The 22,661-nt window shown below is 44.3% G+C and overlaps 2 protein-coding genes across 4 annotated transcripts in view; one reads left to right on the top strand and one right to left on the bottom strand.

Annotated features, from left to right (window-relative positions):
- dync2h1 (dynein cytoplasmic 2 heavy chain 1) overlaps positions 1 to 21,563 on the bottom strand; it is a 546,351-nt gene extending 524,788 nt beyond the window's left edge. For both annotated transcript variants that reach the window (XM_080197215.1, XM_080197216.1), the window contains exons 1-2: positions 21,197 to 21,563; positions 10,368 to 10,572 (exon numbers count right to left, since the gene is read on the bottom strand). In XM_080197215.1, the coding sequence (XP_080053341.1) occupies positions 10,368 to 10,572; positions 21,197 to 21,198 (207 nt within the window). In that variant the 5' untranslated portion in view covers positions 21,199 to 21,563. The remainder of the gene's footprint in view (positions 1 to 10,367; positions 10,573 to 21,196) is intronic.
- Positions 21,564 to 22,405: 842 nt separating this feature from the next.
- The window catches only part of dcun1d5 (DCN1, defective in cullin neddylation 1, domain containing 5 (S. cerevisiae)), a 34,290-nt gene continuing 34,034 nt past the window's right edge, over positions 22,406 to 22,661 (top strand). For both annotated transcript variants that reach the window (XM_080197214.1, XM_080197212.1), the window contains exon 1: positions 22,406 to 22,511. The gene's annotated coding sequence lies outside the window, so the exon portion shown is untranslated. The remainder of the gene's footprint in view (positions 22,512 to 22,661) is intronic.

Genomic DNA, 22,661 nt, shown 5'->3' with positions numbered 1-22,661 from the left:
TCACAGCCAAGAGAAGATGCAAGACTTCCCACAAAATGAATATGAAAGGTATATATTTTGCAAAATAAAACAGCAAGTTGATTATTCACAGTCTTAGGAAACAATGTCATTATTAGCTCATTAGCTTCATAACTCTCCCGATCTTAGAGTTTCTAATCTTAAAATTTTAGTAGTGACTGTGAACATTGCCAATGAGATGCGCCTGGATCTGTGTGCTTTGCTATTGTTGTGTATGTGAGATTTTAAACTGTGATAAAGCAGAATGTTCAGGAATGGGGGATGGTGATCACACTGAATTCTGCCCAAACACAGGCCTATGTAATATGGTTGTCATGAGGCAAAGGTCAAAACTCACAGAAACTCAGTGCCTGTTTTCACACCTTAGACACAAAAAAGGGACACAACTACTCTAACTGGACACAGACCCTCAGTTTCAGACAGAGAGTCTTGGAGAACAAGAAAACATATAGCTATGCCAATATATGTTTTGTGTCAATCATCAAGCAGACTTGCTTAACCACCAAGCAGACTTGCTCCAAGGAAATGGATTCCCTGCTCGCAGAGATAAGATTTATAAAGAACAAAGAAAATTACAGCACAGGAAAAGGCCATTTGGCCCTCCAAGTCTGCACCAACCATGTTGCCCAACTTAACTAAAACCCCTATCCTTCCAGAAACTATATACCTCTATTTCCATCCTATTCATGTATTTGTCAAGACGCCCCTTAAAAGTCACTACTGTATCTGCTTCCACTACCTCCCCCGGCAACGAGTTCCAGGCACCCATCACCCTCTGCGTAAAACATCTGCCTCGTACGTCTCCTTGACCCTCGCTCCTTAAACCTGTGCCCCCTAGTAACTGACTCTTCCACTCTGGCAAAAACCTTTTGACTATCCGCTCTGTCCATGCCTCTCATAATCTTGTAGACTTCTACCAGATCACTCCTCAACCTCTGTCATTCCAGTAAAATTTGTAGAAAGTTAAAGACCAAGAAGTCACCAGAAGATGCTTTGTCACTGGAAATGGTACTCAGGAGTTTGAATGAAGGGACTTTTAAAAGGACACTGGAAAAAAACAACCTGGTGTGATAGGGAGAATGGATCCTGTTGGAATGCCAGGAGGAATATAAGGCCTTGTCCAAAAAGCTACATATCTGCTAAGAATGTGGTGTAACATATAAATGTGGCTTGGGGTTTTTGGTTGTCTTAATTAGTTAATGAGAAGTCATTAAAGTTGCAAAACGTGATATCTTGTGCAATTATTTCAGTCGGAAAATTCATGCCTCTTTTTAAAAGTAATTGGTCTCTACAAGAATCTTGACACTAGGAAGCATAATGCTGTGCACACGTCTGCCTGAATCTATCTTTTCTTCTGCCTTCAAAGCCAAATAACTTGATATCAACAATTCCAAGATCGAAGACCCTTGTTTTTTCTAAATCAGAGTCTAGCCAGTGGATTCAATGCCCATCGCTAGTTCACTGGCTGCAAGTGCAAAATCAACAGTCCACAGCAATTCACTTAGGCTATATCAACAGTGCCTCCCTCTTCATCAATGATGACATCTCCCTGACAAAGTGGAACATTTCCCTAGTATGATCAAGCCACAAAAAACAGTTCAAATGCAACTCAGACAATTACTTCCCCATCCGCCTACTCTCAATCAACAGCACAGTTAGAACATAGAACATAGAACATTACAGTGCAGAACAGGCCCTTCAGCCCACGATGTTGCGCCAACCAGTTACAAAACAATGACCCACTAACCTAAACCAATCCCTTTTCGTCCATAAACCTATCCACGGATCTCTTAAACGCCCCCAAACTAGGCGCATTTACAACTGCAGCAGGCAGGGCATTCCAATCCCTCACCACCCTCTGGGTAAAGAACCAACCCCTGACATCCGTCCTATAACTACACCCCCTTAATTTAAAGCCATGCCCCCTCGTGCTAGATTTCTCCATCAGAGGAAAAAGGCTATCACTATCCACCCTATCTAAACCTCTAATCATCTTATATGTTTCAATAAGATCCCCTCTTAGCCGCCTTCTTTCTAGCGAAAACAACCCCAAATCCCTTAGCCTCTCCTCATAGGACCTCCCCTCCATACCAGGCAACATCCTGGTAAACCTCCTCTGCACCCTCTCCAAAGCCTCCACGTCCCTCCTGTAATGTGGGGACCAGAACTGCACACAGTACTCCAAGTGCGGCCGCACCAGAGTTGTGTACAGTTGCAACATGACGCTGCGACTCCTAAATTCAATCCCCCTGCCAATAAACGCCAAGACACCGTATGCCTTCTTAACAACCTTATCTACTTGATTCCCAACTTTCAGGGATCTATGTACACACACACCTAGATCCCTCTGTTCATCCACACTATTCAAAGTCCTCCCGTTAGCCCTATACTCGACACATCTGTTATTCCTACCAAAGTGAATTACCTCACACTTCTCCGCATTAAACTCCATCCGCCACCTCTCGGCCCAGCTCTGCAACCTGTCTAAGTCTTCCTGCAAACTATGACACCCTTCCTCACTATCTACCACACCTCCGACTTTGGTGTCATCAGCAAATTTACTAATCCACCCAACTATACCCTCATCCAGATCATTAATAAAAATTACAAACAGCAGTGGCCCCAAAACAGATCCCTGAGGCACACCACTCGTAACCGAACTCCATGACGAATATTTACCATCAACCACCACCCTCTGTCTCCTATCCGCTAGCTAATTCCTGATCCAATTCCCTAGATCATCCCCAATCCCATACATCTGCATTTTCTGCAGAAGCCTACCATGGTGAACCTTATCAAACGCCTTACTAAAATCCATATACACCACGTCCACTGCCTTACCCCCGTCCACCTCTTTGGTCACTTTCTCAAAAAACTCAATAAGGTTAGTAAGGCACGACCTACCCGCCACAAGCGGGTATGAGCATTTGGAGCGTTGCGATCTGATTAGGGATACGCAACATGGCTTTGTTAGAGGGAGGTCTTGCCTTACGAATCTGGTGGAATTCTTTGAGGAGGTGACAAAAACGGTTGACGATGGGAGAGCCGTTGATGTCATCTATATGGATTTCAGTAAGGCGTTTGACAAAGTCCCTCACGGTAGGCTGGTAGAAAAGGTTAAGGCGCATGGGATACGAGGCCAGGTAGCTAGGTGGATTGAGAACTGGCTGGGAAATAGGAGACAGAGGGTAGTTGTGGAGGGGACCTTGTCGGGCTGGAGGCCAGTGACCAGTGGTGTGCCGCAGGGCTCAGTACTGGGACCTCTCCTCTTTGTAGTCTACATAAATGGCTTGGAAGAGGGCGTAGGTGGTGTGATCAGCAAGTTTGCTGATGACACCAAGATGGCAGGGTTGGCGGGTACGGAACTGGATTGTCAGGTGATACAACAGGATATAGATAGGTTGGTGCAGTGGGCAGATAGGTGGCAGATGGCATTTAATCCTGACAAATGCAAGGTGATGCATTTTGGACGGAATAATGCAGAGAGGAGCTATGTGATAAAAGGTAGGCCGATTAGGAGTATAGACATACAGAGGGACCTGGGAGTGCAGGTTCACAAATCCATGAAGGTTGCGTCACAAGTGGAGAAGGTTGTTAGGAAGGCTAATGGGATGTTAGCCTTTATAGGAAGGGGCATAGAGTATAAAAGCTGCCGTCTAATGCTTCAGTTGTACAGAACGTTGGTTAGACCGCATTTGGAGTACTGCGTCCAGTTCTGGTCACCTTACTACCGGAAGGACGTGGAGTCTCTGGAAAGGGTGCAGAGGAGGTTTACCAGGATGTTGCCTGGCATGGGGGGACTGGGTTACGAGGAGAGGTTGAAGAAACTGGGACTATTCTCCTTGGAAAGACGGAGATTGAGAGGGGACATGATAGAAGTATATAAGATACTGAAGGGAATAGATAGAGTTAATAGTGAGAGACTGCTCCCTAGACTGGGTACGAACACGAGAGGTCATCATTTAAGGGTGAGGGGGGAGAGGTATAATTTGGAGGTGAGAAGAAGGTTCTTTACGCAGAGAGTTGTGGGGGTCTGGAACGCGCTACCGAGTAGGGTGGTGGAGGCAGGAACGTTGGACTCGTTTAAGATGCAGTTAGATAGGCACATGAGTGAAACGAGAACGGAGGGATATGGTAGGGGCTATTAAATAGGGTTAAACCTCAGGAGACACCGGAAAGGCAGGCTGTAAGATTAATATTTTGTCTTTATTCCACAGGTAGAGGTCCACCTCGTGTCAAACGAGGGGCATGCACACGGCGGGTCGTGCGTGGGCTGCTCTTGGAAGTTCCAGGAGTGGCCTAGTACTTCATGTCGGTGTGTGTGCTTGATCCTGGACCAGTAGACGGGCGCCGCAACAGCTCAGTGACTAGCACTGCTGGCTGTGCAGACACATGGATTTGGGCCTGTGTCTGTGGGAGTTTGCGCATTCTCCCTGTGGTTGCGTGGGTTTCCTCCGGGCGCTCCGGTTTCCTCCCACACCCCAAAGATGTGCTCTTAGGCTAATCGGTTTTTACCAAATTGACACTATTTCTTCCCTGAATCTGACTGAGTAGGGTTCCATTCGTAGACATGCAGGGTAGAATAGGTGTAGGGTGATGCGGCGGCACGGGCTCGTTGGGCCGAAGGGCCTGTTTCCCGTGCTGGGTTGTTCTTTGTTCTTTGTTAAAACCATGCTGACTATCTCCAATCAATTCATTGCTCTCCAAACAACTATAAATCCTATCCCTAATAATTTTTTCTAAAACCTTGCCCACAACAGAAGTGAGACTCACCGGTCTATAATTCCGGGGAAGTCTCTGTTCCCCTTCTTAAACAATGGGACAACATTCGCTAACCTCCAATCTTCCGGTACTATACCAGAGGCCAACGACGACCTGAAGATCAGAGCCAGAGGCTCTGCAATCACTTCTCTTGCCTCCCAGAGGATCCTGGGGTAAATCCCATCCGGACCAGGGGACTTATCTATTTTCAGACCCTCCAGAATATCCAGCACATCCTCCTTATCAACTGTAACACTGTCAATTCTACTCCCCTGCAACCCAGTGTCCTCCTCAGCTATATCCATGTCCCCCTGCGTGAACACCGAAGAGAAATATTGGTTCAATGCCTCTCCAATCTCCTCCGGTTCCACACATAACTTCCCTCTGCTGTCTATAACTGGCCCTAATCTTGCCCTAACCAACCTTCTGTTCTTGACATACCTATAGAACGCCTTAGGATTCTCCTTAACCCTATCAGCCAAAGTCTTCTCATGTCCTCTTTTAGCCCTTCTTAGCTCACTCTTCAACTCCCTCCTAGCCAATCTAAAGTTTTCTAGTGCACTACCCAAGCCCTCACGTCTCATCCGAACATAAGCCTCCTTTTTCCTTTTAACCAACGAATCAACTTTTTTGGTGCACCACGGTTCCCTAGCCCTACCAATTCCTCCTTGCCTGACAGGGACATACCTATCACGGACTCGCAGTAGCTGCTCCTTGAAAAAACTCCACATTTCGGACGTTCCCAGTCCCTGTAATCTCCTAGTCCAACCTATGCTTCCTAATTCTCTCCTAATAGCCTCATAATTACCCTTCCCCCAGCTAAAACCACTGGCCCGAGGTTCATGCCTATCCCTTTCCATCACTAAGGTGAACGTAAGCGAATTGTGGTCACTATCACCAAAATGCACACCAACTTCCAAGTCTAGCACCTGGTCTGGCTCATTTCCCAGCACCAAATCCAATATAGCCTCACCTCTAGTTGGCCTACCTACATACTGAGTCAAAAAACCTTCCTGCACGCTTTGTACAAAAACTGACCCCTCTAACGAGCTAGAGTTATAACAATTCCAATCAATATCAGTAAAGTTAAAATCCCCCATAACAATTACCCTATTACTTTCACTCCTAACCAGGATCGTCTCCGCAATCCTTTCCTCAACCTCTCTAGAACTTTTAGGAGGTCTATAAAAGACTCCCAACAGGGTGACCTCTCCACTCCTATTTCTAATCTCCGCCCATACTACCTCAACAGACAAGTCCTCATCAAACTTCCTCTCTGACACTGTGATACAGACCCTGACCAATAATGCTACCCCTCCCCCCCTTCTACCTCCTTCTCTACTCCGACTAAAACATTTGAACCCTGGGACCTGCAGCAACCATTCCTGCCCCTGCTCTATCCATGTCTCTGAAATGGCCACAACATCGAAGTCCCAGGTACTGATCCACGCTGCAAGTTCATCCACTTTATTGCGAATACTCCTCGCATTAAAGTATACGCATTTCAAACCCTGCTCCGCCCCACCCCTGCGATGCTGTGCATTGCAGTCCCCATCTATGCCCCCCTCACTTTCAACCCCTCTACTCAGGATCCCACCCCCCCTCCGAATCAGTTTAAACCTCCCTGCATAGCCTTAGCAAATTTACCCCCCCAGGATATTGGTCCCCCTCTGATTCAGGTGTAGACCATCCCTCTTATAGAGGGCCCACCTTCCCCAGAATGAGCCCCAATTGCTCAAGTACCCTAACCCCTCCCTCCTGCACCAACCCCTCAGCCACGAGTTCAAACTTTCCCTCTCCCTATTCCTCTCTAAACTATCCCGTGGCACAGGCAAGAGTCCGGAGATAACCACTCTGTCAGACTTGGCCTTCAGTTTCCACCCCAACTCCATAAATCTCTGCTTAATATCCCCTTCCCTTAACCTCCCTATGTCATGTGTCCCCACATGAACTATAACTTGGGGTTGATCTCCCTCTCCCCTAAGAGTCCTGAATACCCTTTCTGATACATCCCGGACCCCAGCCCCTGGTAGACAACACACCAGCCCTGAGTCCCTACCTTTACTTCCAACTCTCCTATCTGTCCCCTTAACTGTGGAGTCCCCAATCACGAGGCCCAATCTTTTACAGCCCCTAACCACCTGAGCTTTCACACTAGGCTCACCCCCAGAGACCTGCTCCCTTTGGCTATCCCCAGTTGATTCCTCCTCAACTGTAGCCTCCAGGACTGAAAACCTATTTTGGAGGGGAACAGCCCCAGGGGATTGTCCCCCCGATTGCTTCTTTCCCCTCTTCCTGGCAGTGACCCAACACTCATTTCTAGGAGTGACTATCTCCTTACAACTCCTATCGATTTCCACCTCCGCCTCCCGAATTATGCGGAGTTCCTCTAATTCCACCTCCAGCTCCTTTACACGCTCCTCCAGAAGCTGCAATCTAACACACTTCCTACAAGTAAAATCACCTGAAACACTACTAGATTCCCTCACCACATACATCCCACAGGAGATGCAGCTTACTGCCTGAACTTAGACAGGTTGCAGAGCTGGGCCGAGAGGTGGCGGATGGAGTTTAATGTGGAGAAGTGTGAGGTAATTCATTTCGGTAGGAGTAACAGATGTGTTGAGTATAGGGCTAACGGGAGGACTTTGAATAGTGTGGAGGAGCAGAGGGATCTAGGTGTATGTGTACATAGATCCCTGAAAGTTGGGAATCAAGTAGATAAGGTTGTTAAGAAGGCATACGGTGTCTTGGCGTTTATTGGTAGGGGGATTGAATTTAGGAGTCGCAGCGTCATGTTGCAACTGTACACAACTCTGGTGCGGCCGCACTTGGAGCACTGTGTGCAGTTCTGGTCCCCACATTACAGGAGGGACGTGGAGGCTTTGGAGAGGGTGCAGAGGAGGTTTACCAGGATGTTGCCTGGTATGGAGGGGAGGTCCTATGAGGAGAGACTGAGGGATTTGGGGTTGTTTTCGCTGGAAAGAAGGAGGCTAAGAGGGGATTTTATTGAAACATATAAGATGATTAGAGGTTTAGATAGGGTGGATAGTGATAGCCTTTTTCCTCTGATGGAGAAAGCTAGCACGAGGGGGCATGGCTTTAAATTAAGGGGGTGTAGTTATAGGACGGATGTCAGGGGTTGGTTCTTTACCCAGAGGGTGGTGAGGGACTGGAATGCCCTGCCTGCTGCAGTTGTAAATGCGCCTAGTTTGGGGGCGTTTAAGAGATCTGTGGATAGGTTTATGGACGAAAAGGGATTGGTTTAGATTAGTGGGTCAGTGTTTTTTTTTTAAAAAAAACTGGTCGGCGCAACATTGTGGGCCGAAGGGCCTGTTCTGCACTGTAATGTTCTATGTTCTATGAACTGCCATCGCTGAAGTAATTACCAGCAGAAAAATAAAAATAAAATAAAAAAAAAACTTCCCCCACACTTATAATTAGGTTAGAGGAGGTGGGAGGGTGGGATTCTCTACCAGTGTACAGGATCGGGTATCCTCTCTACACTAATTTATAGGGTTAGGGGCCCGAGAAAAAAAAACTACAACTACCGGCAAGCGTCCTAGTGACGACTTCCGGCTTCTAACTAATTTAAAAAAAACGCCGAAACTCGCGACTTTACAACTATAAATAAAAAGTTAAACAATATAAACAGAAAAATGTACCTTTTTGCTGCCTCCTCTCATGCCCAAAAATCGCTGCCTCTCGATACTGCTCCTCAGGAACAATCTCTTTGGAGAGTATTAACAAGAGGTTGGGGATTCTGTGATAACTGATTCACCTCCTGCATCCCCAAAGTCTTTCCACCGTTTACAAGGTACACTAGCACTGCTGCCTCACAGCGTTAGGGACTCAGGTTCAAATCTGGCCTTGGGTGACTGTCTGTCAGTGTAGAGTTTGCATGTTCTCCCCATGTCCGCATGGGTTTCCTCAGGGTGCTCCAATTTCCTCCCACATTCCAAAGATGAGCAGGTTAGGTGGATTAGCCACACTAAATTGTCCCTTAGTATCCCAAGATGTGTAGGTTAGGTGAATTAGCAGTGTAAATATGTGGAGTTACACATAGGGCCTGGATAAGATGCTCTGTCAGAGAGTCAGTGCAGGCTGAATGGGCCAGATGGCCTCCTTCTATAAGTCAGGGGTATGTTGGAAAACTCTCCACTTGCTTGTGTACAGTGCCCCCAGTTTCAAAGTGGCTCAACTTCATCGAGAAGCTGGTGTAATTTAGGATTTTGATGCCACTACTTTGATAAGCAATCAGATGACCATATTCACACATGATACAAAACATATGCAACATTAATAAAACAAATGCGCAATCTTTCTAAAGAGATTTGAGGCTTTAAAACATCCATCAGCACCAATGCACTCACTCAAAACGGTGTTGCAATCCATCAATTCCGTATAGCAAGCCTGCTACATACACTTTCAAATGGTGGTGACAATAAAGTGTTCTTTTTCTGACAGCATGCTCCAGTTTATTTCAAAACAACAAATATCTTCAATAGTATCTTTATTTTATCAGAATTGATATGTTAGGAGAAATGAGAGGGAAAAGGATCAACAAATCTCTACATATTGGCTTCTGCACTGATAGTTTCCTTGTTTACACTCTGATGCTCCTCATTTCCAAACACAGTACCTGGACATTTAAAATACCTTGGTTCATGACCAACCTGCTGCAGAGAAGCTCCAACAACACACCTGAAGCTCCAGGATAAAACAACCCGTTTGACTGACACCCCACCCACTGTCTTCAACATTCACTCCCTCTTCCACAGTAGCAGCAGTGTGTACTATCCACAAGGTGCACTAAAACAACTCACCAAGGCTCCTTCAAAAACACTACTATGCCTCCACTACTGCAAAGGATAAGGGCAGCAGTCGCATAGGAACATCACCACTACAAGTTCCCCCCAAGCCACACGCCATCTTGACTTGGAACTATAATCATCCGTCTGTCAGTGTCTTGGGGCCCAAATTCTGGAACTCCCTTTCTCATAGCATTGTGGGTACACTTGCACTACATGGCCTGCTGTGGCTCAAGAAGGCAGCTCACCACCACTTTCTCAAAGAAAATTATGGTTGGACAACAAATGCTGGCCTAGCCAGCGGCACCCACAACCTATAAAAAATAGATCTGAAACACAAAAACTCACTATCCTCTGAAAATAATAAGCAAATAAAATATAGAATAGGCTTTGATTTAAAAAAGTCCAACTTTTTTTTAAAACTTGGATTTCTGATAATATTTGTGCTTGGCAATATCGGTGCTGAAGAATGGGCCAGCCTTCACGTTTTACCCTGCATGAACATTATTTGCAAGTGAAATACTGCACAAGTTCCTAGACACTAAAGCTCCTTTCCTTCTGCCCTACACGAGTCTTACACAAGTTCAGGAGAACACTAGACATTATTTCCCACAGAAAATATATTTTGGTCTCTGCACTAAACTATATGAAAACTTGATGCGGTGTACTTGTGGTTTGAAATTCCGCTTACTACCTTTATAAACATTATAATTATGATATTTTCGTTATATGGTACACAAGCTAATCCAATCAATGATTTAGTAAAAAAAATTATACCTTATTACATACAACCAGCTGGTCACCAGATTTCTGTAACGAGATAACAAATATATTGCCATCATCCAGAAAATTATTCAATTCCTTCCTGTTTTCCAGTGACGAGATGAGAGAATCTGAAGGTGAAATGCCAAAATAATTTCCTGCTGTGTTGAGGATGAAATTTTTCCTTGGATCTTCTAGACTGGCAGGCATGTTGTCTCCCCTTAAACAGAAAAACACTTTTTAAAATACGAAGTGACAAAGTCAGAACATTACTGCATCAGGCAATAGGTTGAGTCAGAAAATAAAAGTTAACAAGTCTATATGACCCAGCTCCTGGCTTTCAGTTTGAACAAAAGATATTTAAAAATCACTTCATTGCTCCAGTAATGTACCTTATCACTTTGAAATGCAGATATTAGATCAACAGTAAAAGTTCTGTTTCTGTCCTGTATATCCCATGTAATATATAGGTTATACACAAGAAAATTTCCTCAATCGATTTGAAGCAGTGTATGCGTGCTAAAACTCAAGGAAATCTGAATCCTTCAAGTAGCAACTGACCACATTGCAGAGCAGAGAGCATAATTGGTTTCTGGATTGCATTGTTCAGAACATAAGACACTCAACTAGTTCAGGGCATAAGGATATTGTCGAAAGAAAAATGGTTGACTATTCACTGGTCAGCAGAGGGAGTCAGAACTCACAGGAGCTGGGAACTTGAGCAACTGGAATTGTTAAACAGATATTTAGTTGGTCAAAATTGCAGCATCATTACCAACAAGGGATTACCCAAAGGGGTGAGAGACAGATGGACTATTGGAATCAGACAGTGACAACTGGGGACAGTAGCCCCTCTTTTTAAAAAGAGATAAGACAGGTAGTTATAGAATCTAACATAATCTATGGGTAGATAGTGGAATTTAGAAATGCACGGGTTAAAAATGGCCATACAGTATAAATTTGCTGACATATTTAGACATTTTTGAATATTTACTGGATGAAAAGATTGCAGATTTTGGTTATATCAATTCTTAGAAGGAATTTGGTATCGTTAGGGCTCATTAGAAAAACATCAGGCACACAGGCAAAGATGGAGATTGGAGGCAAGGGAAAGGGGGTGATGTTCAGGGACCATCCTGCTAGACGATGTTGTATCCCTCAATCAAGTGCCTGGAAGACCACCACTTAATTCCTGGGCTGCAAATAAATTGCAGTGGCCTCAGATAATGGGTGTCAACTGGCATCCCAGCAGCCGGGAATCCCACATCAGCTTCTTCTACCCTCGACTTAAACTGGTGAGGTTTCCCACTCTCAAGCAAATGAAAAAGGCCTTGTTCCTAGGATTAAGTGAGCTATGTTTCATTAAATCCAGCCCATGATATGAATTGAAATGAAATAAAGCTGCATGGATAAAAGGTTGCTTGACTGCTTTTGAATAGATGTTGAGGGCGATTCTTCCAGCCTGCTCTGCTGCTGGAGTAGTGCAGCGGGCCGGGAGACATCAGCGGGGGCTGTTTTGTTGGTTCCCCGCTGGGTGTTTCGGCCTCTACAAGTCTCCGACTCTAAGATTTGCAGCATCCTCAGCTGCACCCAGAAATCGATGCAGAGTTGATTGCAATATGGAAATTGCTATTTGCATTTGATAAGCTGGCCCTGAAAGGAATTCTCCAGGCCCACTAGCATCTCGTCTCTCTCAGCCAGCAGTGGTTCACTCCAGCGGGATTTACTCCTGCTCCCCATTAATGGGAAACAGGCCCCCTAACCCTGCTGGAGGGAAGTGAGGTCATTGAGTGCCCCCAATTCCAGAAGGTTAGGGGTAAAGAGGGCGTGTCCCTTGGACAGTGCCAGCCTGCTAGTGCCAGCCTGGCCCCTGGAACTGCCCAAGGGCCAAAGTGGTACTGCTCACTGAGCACCCTGGCACTGTCCACTGTGTGGGGCTAAAGGGGCGGGCAGACCCTATTGGGGGACTGATCAATGGGGGTGAAGGGATCCACTGCCACTCTGCATTGGGATAACTGGGAGGTGAGAGAGGGAGCTGGCGATCAGGGCTGGCCATCCAGGTCGGGGGCGGGGGGGGGGGGGGGGGGGTGGTTGGGCTGGCGGCTGACAGAGCAGCGCATGCGCAGTGGCCCGCTCCGCTGTGTGCTGCTGGCCTTCCAGGTTGGAATAGGCCCAATCCACAGATTTCCAGAGCAAATCACGCTTAGTCACTCTGTGCATCACACAGAGTCAGAGATTCATTCTGGAAATCACTCAGAAAAATCCAGCGCAATTTACTCCCATTTTCCTGCATGTTGGGGACTTAGAATTTCTCTGAGAGAATCCCAGCAGTTGTTCTGCCTGCAGAGGGAATTGAAATGATGTGCCTTCTCCCAGTCATGCAAACAGCAGTCCTGGATTCACTTTTACTTATATATATTTTGGACTTTGGTGAATGGACAAAATCAAAACTTGCTATCAACACTAATGTAGGAAACTTAGCAAACAATAAGCAGTATTATGTACAACTTTATGAAGATTGCCGCAGATCCAGACAGAGAAGTGGAAAGTGCAATTTAACGCGCATAATTGAGAGATAGAGAGACAAGTTCAATGTAAATTCACTTAAGAATGTGCAGAAACAGTGAACAAGAGGTTCAAATACATAATTCCCTGAAACATGTGACAGCAAGGAGAAAGACACAAAGGCCAACAGAATAAATTAGAAGTGAAGGAACAGAGTACAAAATTTTATCAGATACATTAATATGTAACATTAGTTAGGCTGCAGTTATTTTGCAGTTTTGGGCACCATATTATAGAGAAACAACAGTTAAAGCCATAGAGAGCATACAGGATAGATTTACCAGGCTGATGACAGAGGCAGGAAACTACAGCTATAAGGAGAAACTGGGAGCATTATTTCCATTGAAATAGATTCAAAAAGAAAAAAGAAGCATACATAAGGTTAAGAAAGCTGAAAACATAAACAGAGGAATTTACTCACATTTGAAAACAGACATAGCCTTCAAAGAATATGAAGAAAGCTGGAAATAACTTAAACAAGGAATTAGAAGGGCTAAAAAGGGCCATGAAACGTCCTTAGGAAACAAGGTTAAGGAAAAGCCAAAGACATTTTATACATATAAAAGGAGCAAGATGGTAACCAAGGAAAGGATAACTCCATTCAAGAACAAAGGAGAGAATTTATGCAAGGAGTCGGAGGAAGTATGTGAGGTCCTTAACGAATAATTTGCATTGATATTCACAAATGAGAAGGAGATGGTGGATGGTGAGTCTAGAGAGGGGTATGTTGATATCCGAGGTAATGTCGACATGTTGAGTGTTTTGAAAGGCATCAAGGTAGACAAGTCCCCAGGACCTGATGAGATGGATGCCGGATATTGAGAGAGAAAATTGCTGGGGCCTTGTATAAAATATTTGTACCTCTTTAGTCACAGGAGAGGTCCCAGAGAACAGCCAATGTTGTTCCTTTGTTTAAGAAGGTCAGCAGGGATAATCCAAGCAATTACAGGCTGGTGAGCCTTATGTCAGTGGTAGGGAAATTATTGGAGAAGACTCTTAGGGACAGAATTTACCCACATTTGGATAAATATGGACTAATTAGCAATAGGCGGCATAGTTTTGTGTGTGTGTGCGTGTGTGTGCATGTGCGCACGCATGGGGCGGTCTTTGCTCTACAAACTTGATTGAGCTTTTGAGGAAGTGACAAAGATGATTGATGAGGGCAGAGCAATGGATATTTTCTACATGGATTTAGCAAGGCCTTTGATCAGGTCCCTCATGGCAGGCTGATTCAAGTCACATGGGATCCGCGGTAAGCTGGTAAGATAGATACAGAACTGGCTTTGGTCATAGAAGATAGAGGGTAACAGTGGAAGGATATTTTTCTGATTGAAGATCTGTAACCATTGGTGTTCCGCAGTGGACAGTGCTGGTTCCTGGAGGCAAATGTAGGTGGTCTGATTAGTAAATTTCTGGATGACACAAAGATTAGGGGAGCTGCGATAATGAGGAGGATTGTCAGAGAATATAAATCGGCTGGAGACTTGGGCGGAGAAATGGCAGATGAAATTTAATCCAGACAAATGTGAAGCAATGCATTTTGGAAGATCGAATGCAGGAGGAAAGAATATAGTAAATGGCAGAACCCTTAGAAGCATTAACATACAGAAGGATCTAGGCATACAGGTCCACAGTTTCCTCAAAATGGCAACACAAGTAGATAAGATGGTCAAGAAGCTATATAGCATGCTTCTCTTCTTTGGTTGGAGCATAGAGTATCAAAATTGGCAAGTCATGTATGGAACTTTAGTTAGGCTACATTTGGAATGTTGCATACAGTTCTGATCGCCACATTACTAGAAGGATGTGGAAACTTTGGAGAGGGTACAGAAAGAGATTACCAGGATGTTGCCTGGTTTGGAGGATATTAGCAATGAGGAGAGATTGGACAAACTTGGTTTTTTTTCACTTGGACTTTGGAGGCTAAGGGGTGACCTGATCGATGTTTACAAAATTATGAGGGGCATGAATAGAATGGATAGTCAGAGTCTTTTTCCAAGGGTAGAAATGTCAATTACGAGACATAGGTTTAAGGTAAAAGGTGGTAAGTGACTAGAACGTGCTGTCAAAGGAGGTGATAGACGCAGATACAATGGAAACTTTTAAGAGGCATCTTGACAGATATATGAATAAGCTAGGAATAGAGGGATAATGACCACATAGAGGCGAAAGGCCTTTAGTTTAGAAAGGCATCATGTGTTAATCCAGGCTTGGTGGGCTGAAGAGCCTGTTTCTGCACTGTACTGTTCTTTGTTGTAAAGAAGTCTAAAAAGAGAATTAATGAAGGTTTTCAAAATTATGAAGTGTTTCAATTAAGCCATTAGAGAAAGACTATTTCTTCTGATAGGGACATTAGTCACAAGGGAACTTCAATTTAAAATGATTGTCAAGGGAATGAAGGTAGTGATAAGAGAAAATTATTTGCACATAACTTCTTGTAGTATATAATGAGTGGTCCTGTCATCCTTTAAAAAAAAGTTGATAAAAATTTGAAAGAAGAGAAAAATGCAAGATTTTAAGGAGACAACAGGGTAGAGAGATTAGTTTTCAAATTCTCTAGCCCAGAAAGCCAGCACAGCAAGATGGCTTCTGCATTGTAGCTTTTTTTTAAAAACAGGAATCTTCCCTATATAAGAAAAAACTAATTTGACTAAAGATAATCCTTAACTCAGAATAAGGAAACTTTACTACAGCTTTACCATTCGCCAATGTTTTTACAACATGTGATTTATTAAACTAATTTACACTGTTCCAATTATTTTTATAAGCTATAGATACGATAACGTATATATCTCGCATTATTGTGTACTATAATCTCAGTTATCCATAGAATACAGATGAAGTAATTCACAAAGATCAGGGAAGAAAACTCAACAGGCTCGTCGACTAAAGTCGTTACCATGTACTGCCTAACAGCTAGCTTTAGAACAACTGCAGTGGTCTAGAAGCTCATCATCCTTCTGCATTTTTAGCACAGGATTTTTACAGTAAAACTGAGGAACTAAAAGAGAGTAACAAAATTGGAGACAAAAACATTTGGATCAGTATGACACTCACAATTTGTTTGCTGGATATCAGAAGTAGATACTATAATAATCAGATTCTAAAAGAATTGTTGCATAAAGAGACTGCACAGTGGCACAAGGGTTAACACTACCTTACAGCACCAGGGACCTGGGTTCGATTTTGGCCTTGGGTGACTGCCTATGTGGAACTTGCATGTTCTCCCTATGTCTGCATGGGCTTCCACCGGGTATTCTTATTTCCCCCCACAGTTCAAAGATGTGATGGTTAGGTGGATTGGCCATGCTAAATTGTCTTCTAAGTGTCCAAAGATATGCAGGTGAGGTTGGTTGGCCATGCTAAATTGTCCCTTAGTATCTTAAGGTGTGTAGGTTAGAGGGATTAGCTGGGTAAATATGTGGGCTTACATGGATAGGGCCTGATTGGGTGCTCTGTCAGACAGTAAATGCACTATAGGGATTCAATGATGATTTTATGAGAAGTTCAAATTAGTTTTGAACATAGAAACTTAAAAATGATACTTACTCTTGTTTCACTTGATCATTATTAACCTGACTACTCAAGTCTTAAATCAAGCATTTAGATTTGAATACTGCGTGATGACAAAAAGTGACTCATCAACACAGACAATTGTTATTCAACCAACTCCTGAACCAAAAACTCAAAATATGTATTGATGGAATTCAACAAAACTTTAATTTAATAGGTAAATAGTTTCCTCAAATGTTTTGAAGTAGTAAGTAAATATTTTCCTCGAATGTTTTGAAAAAGTAAACATTTTCCTTAAATATTTTGAGAAAGTTATGATTTAAATAATTACTCACAGTATTCATTCTTTAACTGATAAAAGTTACTGAAAATTAAAATTCACCAGTGAACAGGTGCAACGACAATAATCTCTCTCTCAATGTCAACAAAACAAAGGAGATAGTCATCGACTTCAGGAAGTGTGGTGTTGGGCACGCCCCTGCCTCCATAATTGGGGATGAAGTAGAAATGGTCCAGAGCTTCACATTTTTAGGTGTCCAAATCACCAACAACCTGCACTGGTTCCTCCATGCATGCTGATGCTATAGTTAAGAAAGCCCATCAATGCATTTACTTTCTCTAGAGACTAAGGAAATTTGGCATGTCCGCTACAATTCTCACCAACTTCTACAGATATACCATAAAAAGTATTATTTCCAGTTGTATCACAGCTTAGTATGGCTCCTGCACTGCCCGAGACCGCAATAAACTTCGAAAGGCCATGAACAAAGCCCAATGCATCACTCAAACTAGCCTCCCATCCATTGATGCTGCCTCGGAAAAGCAGCCAGCATAATTAAGGACTCCACACACTACGGACATACTCTCTTCCAGCTTCTTCCATCACAAAAAAGATACAAAAGTCTGAGGACATTTTCCAACCGAGTCAAGAACAGCTTCTTCCCTGCTGCCATCAGACTTTTGAATGAATCTACCTCACATTAAGTTGATCTTTCTCTACACCCTAGCTATGATTGCAATATGACATCCTCCTTTCCTTCCCTATGTACAGTATGCTTTGTCTGCATAGTGCACAAGAAACAATACTTTTCACTGTATACTAACACATGCAACAATAATAAATCAAATCAAAATTAAAAATGCACGGCAGAAGTTAAAAAAAAACACATTTAATTAAATAGAACGAAATGAGCCCATTATACGAGAGCAAAACTCTGCAGGTGCAGGGAGTCTAGATGTAAAACAGAAAATGCTGTTAAAAAAAAACAGTACATTTGGCAGCAGCTGTGGAGAAAGAAATAATTAACATTTCATATTGATGACCACTCATCAGCAGTCTGACTATCATAAGTTAAACATTAACTAATTTTCCCTCCACAAATGCTGCCAGACTTGCTGAGTATTTATGACATTTTCTGTTTTTAGCTTGCACCATATTGTTTCCATCTGTTCTTTGGTAGAGCAAGATTGATTTAATTTCCCGAAGTTTCCACAGCTTAAAATATTTACACTGTTTGTCTCAAAAGATGCAATGGCCGCTTTCTCAACTAATTCCTCCAGCAAAACATTTTGTATTTAAATAGTTCTGCATAAAGATTTTTTCCTAATTGCTCCTCAATTAAATAATTTTAAATTGGTAGTCACTTGTTATTGGAGTCCCCAGAAGAAATTCAATTTATCAAAACATTCATGATTTAATAACTTTTATTAAATCTCCTCTTAACCAATTCTACTCCACTGGAGATAGTCTCTAAACCTCATCTTTATCCTCAAAAGCAGTTTATCATCCCTTGCATCATTCCAGTAAATCTATGGTATCCATAGAATCCATACAGTGCAGAGGGCCCATCAAGTGTGCACTCCAAAAAAGCATTCTACCCCACTCTATCCCCATAGCCTCATGCATTTACCATGGCCAATCCACCTAACCAGCACATCTTTGGACTGTGAGAGGAAACCGGAGCATCTGACGAAAATGTGTAAACTCCACACAGTCACCCAAGGCCAGAACTGAACCCAGATCCCTAACTCTGTGAGGCAGCACTGCTAACTTCAACATTATCATTCCCACAAAACTCATCTCCAAACTCCGTGGCCTGGGCTTTGGCACCTCTCTCTGCTACTGGATCCTGAACTTCCTAACTCACAGACCACAATCAGTAAGGATAGGCAACAGCACCTCCTCCACGATCATCCTCAACATCGGTGCCCCACAAGGATGTGTTCTCAGCCCCCTACTATACGCCTTATATGCCGATGACCGTGTGGGCAAACTCCCCTCCAATTCGATTTTCAAGTTTGCTGAAGATGCCACATATCTCAAACAATGATGAGGCAGAGAACAGGAATGAGATAGAGAATTTGGTGAACTGGTGTGGCAACAATAATCTCTCCCTCAATGTCAACAAAACAAAGAAGATTGTCATCAACTTCAGGAAGGAGAACATGCCCCTGTCTTCATCAACAGGGACGAAGTAGAAAGCGTCAAGAGCTTCAAGTTTTTAGGTGTCCGGATCACCAACAACCTCTCCTGGTCCTCCCATGCCAACACTAAGTTAAGAAAGCCCACCAACACCTTTACTTTTTCAGAAGACTAAGGAAATTTGGCTATGTCAGCTACGACTCTCACCAACTATTACAGATGAAAACATTATTTCTGGTTGTATCACAGCTTGGTATGGCTCCTGCTCTGCCCAAAACCGCAAGGAACTACAAAAGGTTGTGAATGTAGCCCAATCTATCATGCAAACCAGCATCCCATCCATGACTCTGTCTATACTTCCCACTGCTCGGCAAAGCAGTCAGCATAATTAAGAACCCCCATGCACCCCGGACATTCTCTCTTCCACCTTCTTCCGTTGGGAAAAAGGTACAAAAGTCTGAGGTCACATACCAACCAACTCAAGAACAGCTTCTTCTGTGCTGCTGTCAGACTTTTGAATGGATTTACCTTGCATTAAGTTAGAACATAAGAACATAAGAACATAAGAAATAGGAGCAGGAGTAGGCCATCCAGCCCTTCGAGCCTGCCCCGCCATTCAATAAGATCATGGCTGATCTGTCGCTGCTCAGTTCCACTTTCCCGCCCTCTCCCCATAACCCTTAATCCCCTCGCTTATCAAAAACCCATCAACCCGCGTCTTAAAAATATTTAGCGAGGCAGCCTCCACCACTTCAACGGGCAGAGAATTCCAGAGATTCACCACCCTTTGAGTGAAGAAGTTCCTCCTCAACTCCGTTCTAAACCGCCCTCCTTTTATCTTGAGGCTGTGCCCCCTAGTCCTACTGTCTTTTTTGAGCGGGAAGAGTCTTTCCACCTCTATCCTATCCATCCCATTCATCATCTTGTACGTCTCAATGAGATCTCCCCTCATTCTTCTAAACTCTAACGAGTACAAGCCCAGTTTATTCAGCCTCTCCTCATAGCTCAACCCCCTCAACTCCGGTATCAGCCTAGTAAACCTCCTCTGCACTCCCTCCAAGGCCAAAATATCTTTGCGCAGGTGCGGCACCCAAAACTGCACACAGTACTCCAGCTGCGGCCTAACCAATGTTCTATACAGCTGCAGCAAGACCTCCCTACTTTTATATTCAATCCCCCTCGCTATGAAGGCCAGCATCCCATTCGCCTTCCTGACCACCTGCTGCACCTGCAAGCTGGGTTTTTGCGGCTCATGCACAAGGACCCCGAGGTCCCTCTGCACCGTCGCCTGCTGCAGTTTTTTGCCCCGTAAGTAATAGTCCTTCCTACCATTCTTCCTACCAAAGTGGACCACCTCACACTTGCCAACATTAAATTCCATTTGCCAGTTCCTGGCCCATTCGCCCAGCCTAAAGTTAATCTTTCTCTACACCCTAGCTATGACTGTAACACTACATTATGCACTCTCTCATTTCCTTCTCTATGAATGGTATGTTTGTCAGTGTAGAGCACAAAAAAAGTACTTTTCACTGTATGTTGATACATGTGACAATAATAAATCAAATAAAATGTCTTTAATATACCTTCTATACCAATCAGCCCAAAATTCATCAAATCATAGCATCCTTATAGTGCAGAAGGCAACCATTCGACCATTGAGTCTGCACCGATCACAATACCACCTAGGTCCTATTCCCACAACCCCACACATTTACCCTGCTAATCCCCCTGACATCAGGGTCAATTTAGCGTGGCCAATCAACCTAACCTGCATATCTTTGGACTGTGGAAGGAAAGTAGAGCACCAGGAGGAATCCCATACAGACACAGTGAGAATGTGCAAACACACAGACAGTGACCCTAAGCTGGAATTGAACCCTGGCATTGTGAGGAAGCAGTACTAACCACTATGCCACCATGTGTCCCATTATATAACACTTTTTCTTATTATCATACTATATGCATCTTTATGATAGTCAGGATTCTATTAGCCTTGTTATCATATAATGCTATGTATCTCTATTTTCTTGGGCCTTTACACATCTGATCAACTTGATCTCTCTGATCCTCCAAAAATGTCCAACAGCATCCGTTTAAGCACTTACTCCCGACATGTCCTTGCTTACAGTTTCCCACATTAAGCCGTAGTTGTGAAAAAGAGTCTTACGGCCTCAAAACTTTAACCCTATTGCTCTCCCCACATATGCTGCCAGATTTTTTTCAAGCATTTTCTGTTTTATTATTAATGATAACGGTGTGGGGGAGATTGGAGATCCGTAACAGTCCTGTGAACTTCAAATTAAAGTTGTAAAAGTTTATTTATTAGTGAGCCAAGTAAGCTTACATTAACACTGCAATGAAGTTACTGTGAAAATCCCCTAGTCGTCACACCTTCCTTCAATCTCAGCTCTTTGTCTTTACAATTGCAGTGGGTGGTCCTTGATGTCTGTTCCTCACCATCTACTGAATGATTCTGCATACAAGTTACACCAAAGGGCCGCTGACTGTTGTGCACTCCGCCCTTCACATTCAGACCCCAGAGAAGTTTGCACATTTAAGTTTGCTGATCGAAACGTTTCAATTGAGTGCAAGTTGTGTGATTGCAGAGGAGCCTAACACACACTCGCCTTTCTGTGAAGCCCGGCCCGGCCCTCCCTCATCAAACAGGCTGAGTAAACCGGGCAGATTCCACTTCACGGCTGTCAATAAAAGTACAGCTCACCGAATCAGATCTCCTATCTGCTCCGATCAGCAGGGCTGGGCCTGGCTTCAACCGCCGAGCCGGCCCCTCCCAGCTCTCCCCCCGCTCTCTCTCTCTCTCTCCGCGTTGTTGGCAACGCCGAGCGTCCCCGGTTACCCAGCCCGGCAACCGTCAGCGCTGCGGAAATGACGCTCACCGCAGAAGCAGGGCTTAACTCTGCGGCCTCTTAAAGGGCTCGCTCCTCTCCGGGAGCGAGAAACTGCCTGACGATTGCAGGAGAGGACTATCCCTTTAAAGGGCAAGCGGGAGTGACATCCTCGCGCAAATGCTGGTGGCGCAATCCATTCGGGAACAGATAAAAGAATATGAATGGGAGGCGGGCGGGGGGAGAGTTGTGAATAGCAGTAGGTCATTTTTATTTGGGGGAATTAACATCACCAATAAGAATGTGATAATACTAATGGTTAAATAATGTTAGCTATATGATATATGCGTTATCAGGGTTTGCGGCGAATTTACACTTTAATCTCATTTCACATCTTGAGGCTCTACCTTCACTTGTCTGACATGTGGATTGTCCGAACTCGGCATCTTACATTGATGAATGGGGGGGTAGACTTTATTTGGATCCTTAATTTGTTTGTAAAACAACAACTTTTGCTAAAATGCAATCCGTTCTGTAGATTAGTAGATTATTTATTTAGTTACAAGACTTACAGTCAGAGATCCGCCGCAGTTTATTCCCAACACTGTTCACCCATTTCCCCCCTCCCCTCCCCCTCTCAGTGCGTGGTATCTCGCGGTGGGTGAGCCGACCCCGGGCGCCATTTGGCCCCGGAAGTGGTTGTTCGAGCCGGTTCCCGAGTTGGAGCTGCTGAGGGTGGCGTGGGGCTGAGGGAGGAGCCGGGGGACCGGGACTGGAGTCGCTTCGTACTCAGGAGCCCGGGAGCAGTGGAAGGTGCGACGGCAGCGGCGCTTTCATTGGCCGGTATCGGTGCCGGGTGTCCGCAGCTCCTCATAAATCTCGATCTGTGAACGGGGGGGTGGGTGAGGAGGCTGGGATTTCCACCGCCCGGCAACCCCAGGGTCCCTCCCGGCGTATCTCCCC

Source organism: Carcharhinus amblyrhynchos, chromosome 10 (genome assembly GCF_965287045.1).
Source record: "Carcharhinus amblyrhynchos chromosome 10, sCarAmb.v2.hapA, whole genome shotgun sequence".
Taxonomy (NCBI): Eukaryota; Metazoa; Chordata; class Chondrichthyes; order Carcharhiniformes; family Carcharhinidae; genus Carcharhinus; species Carcharhinus amblyrhynchos.
This window is presented reverse-complemented; position numbering and strand designations above follow the sequence as displayed.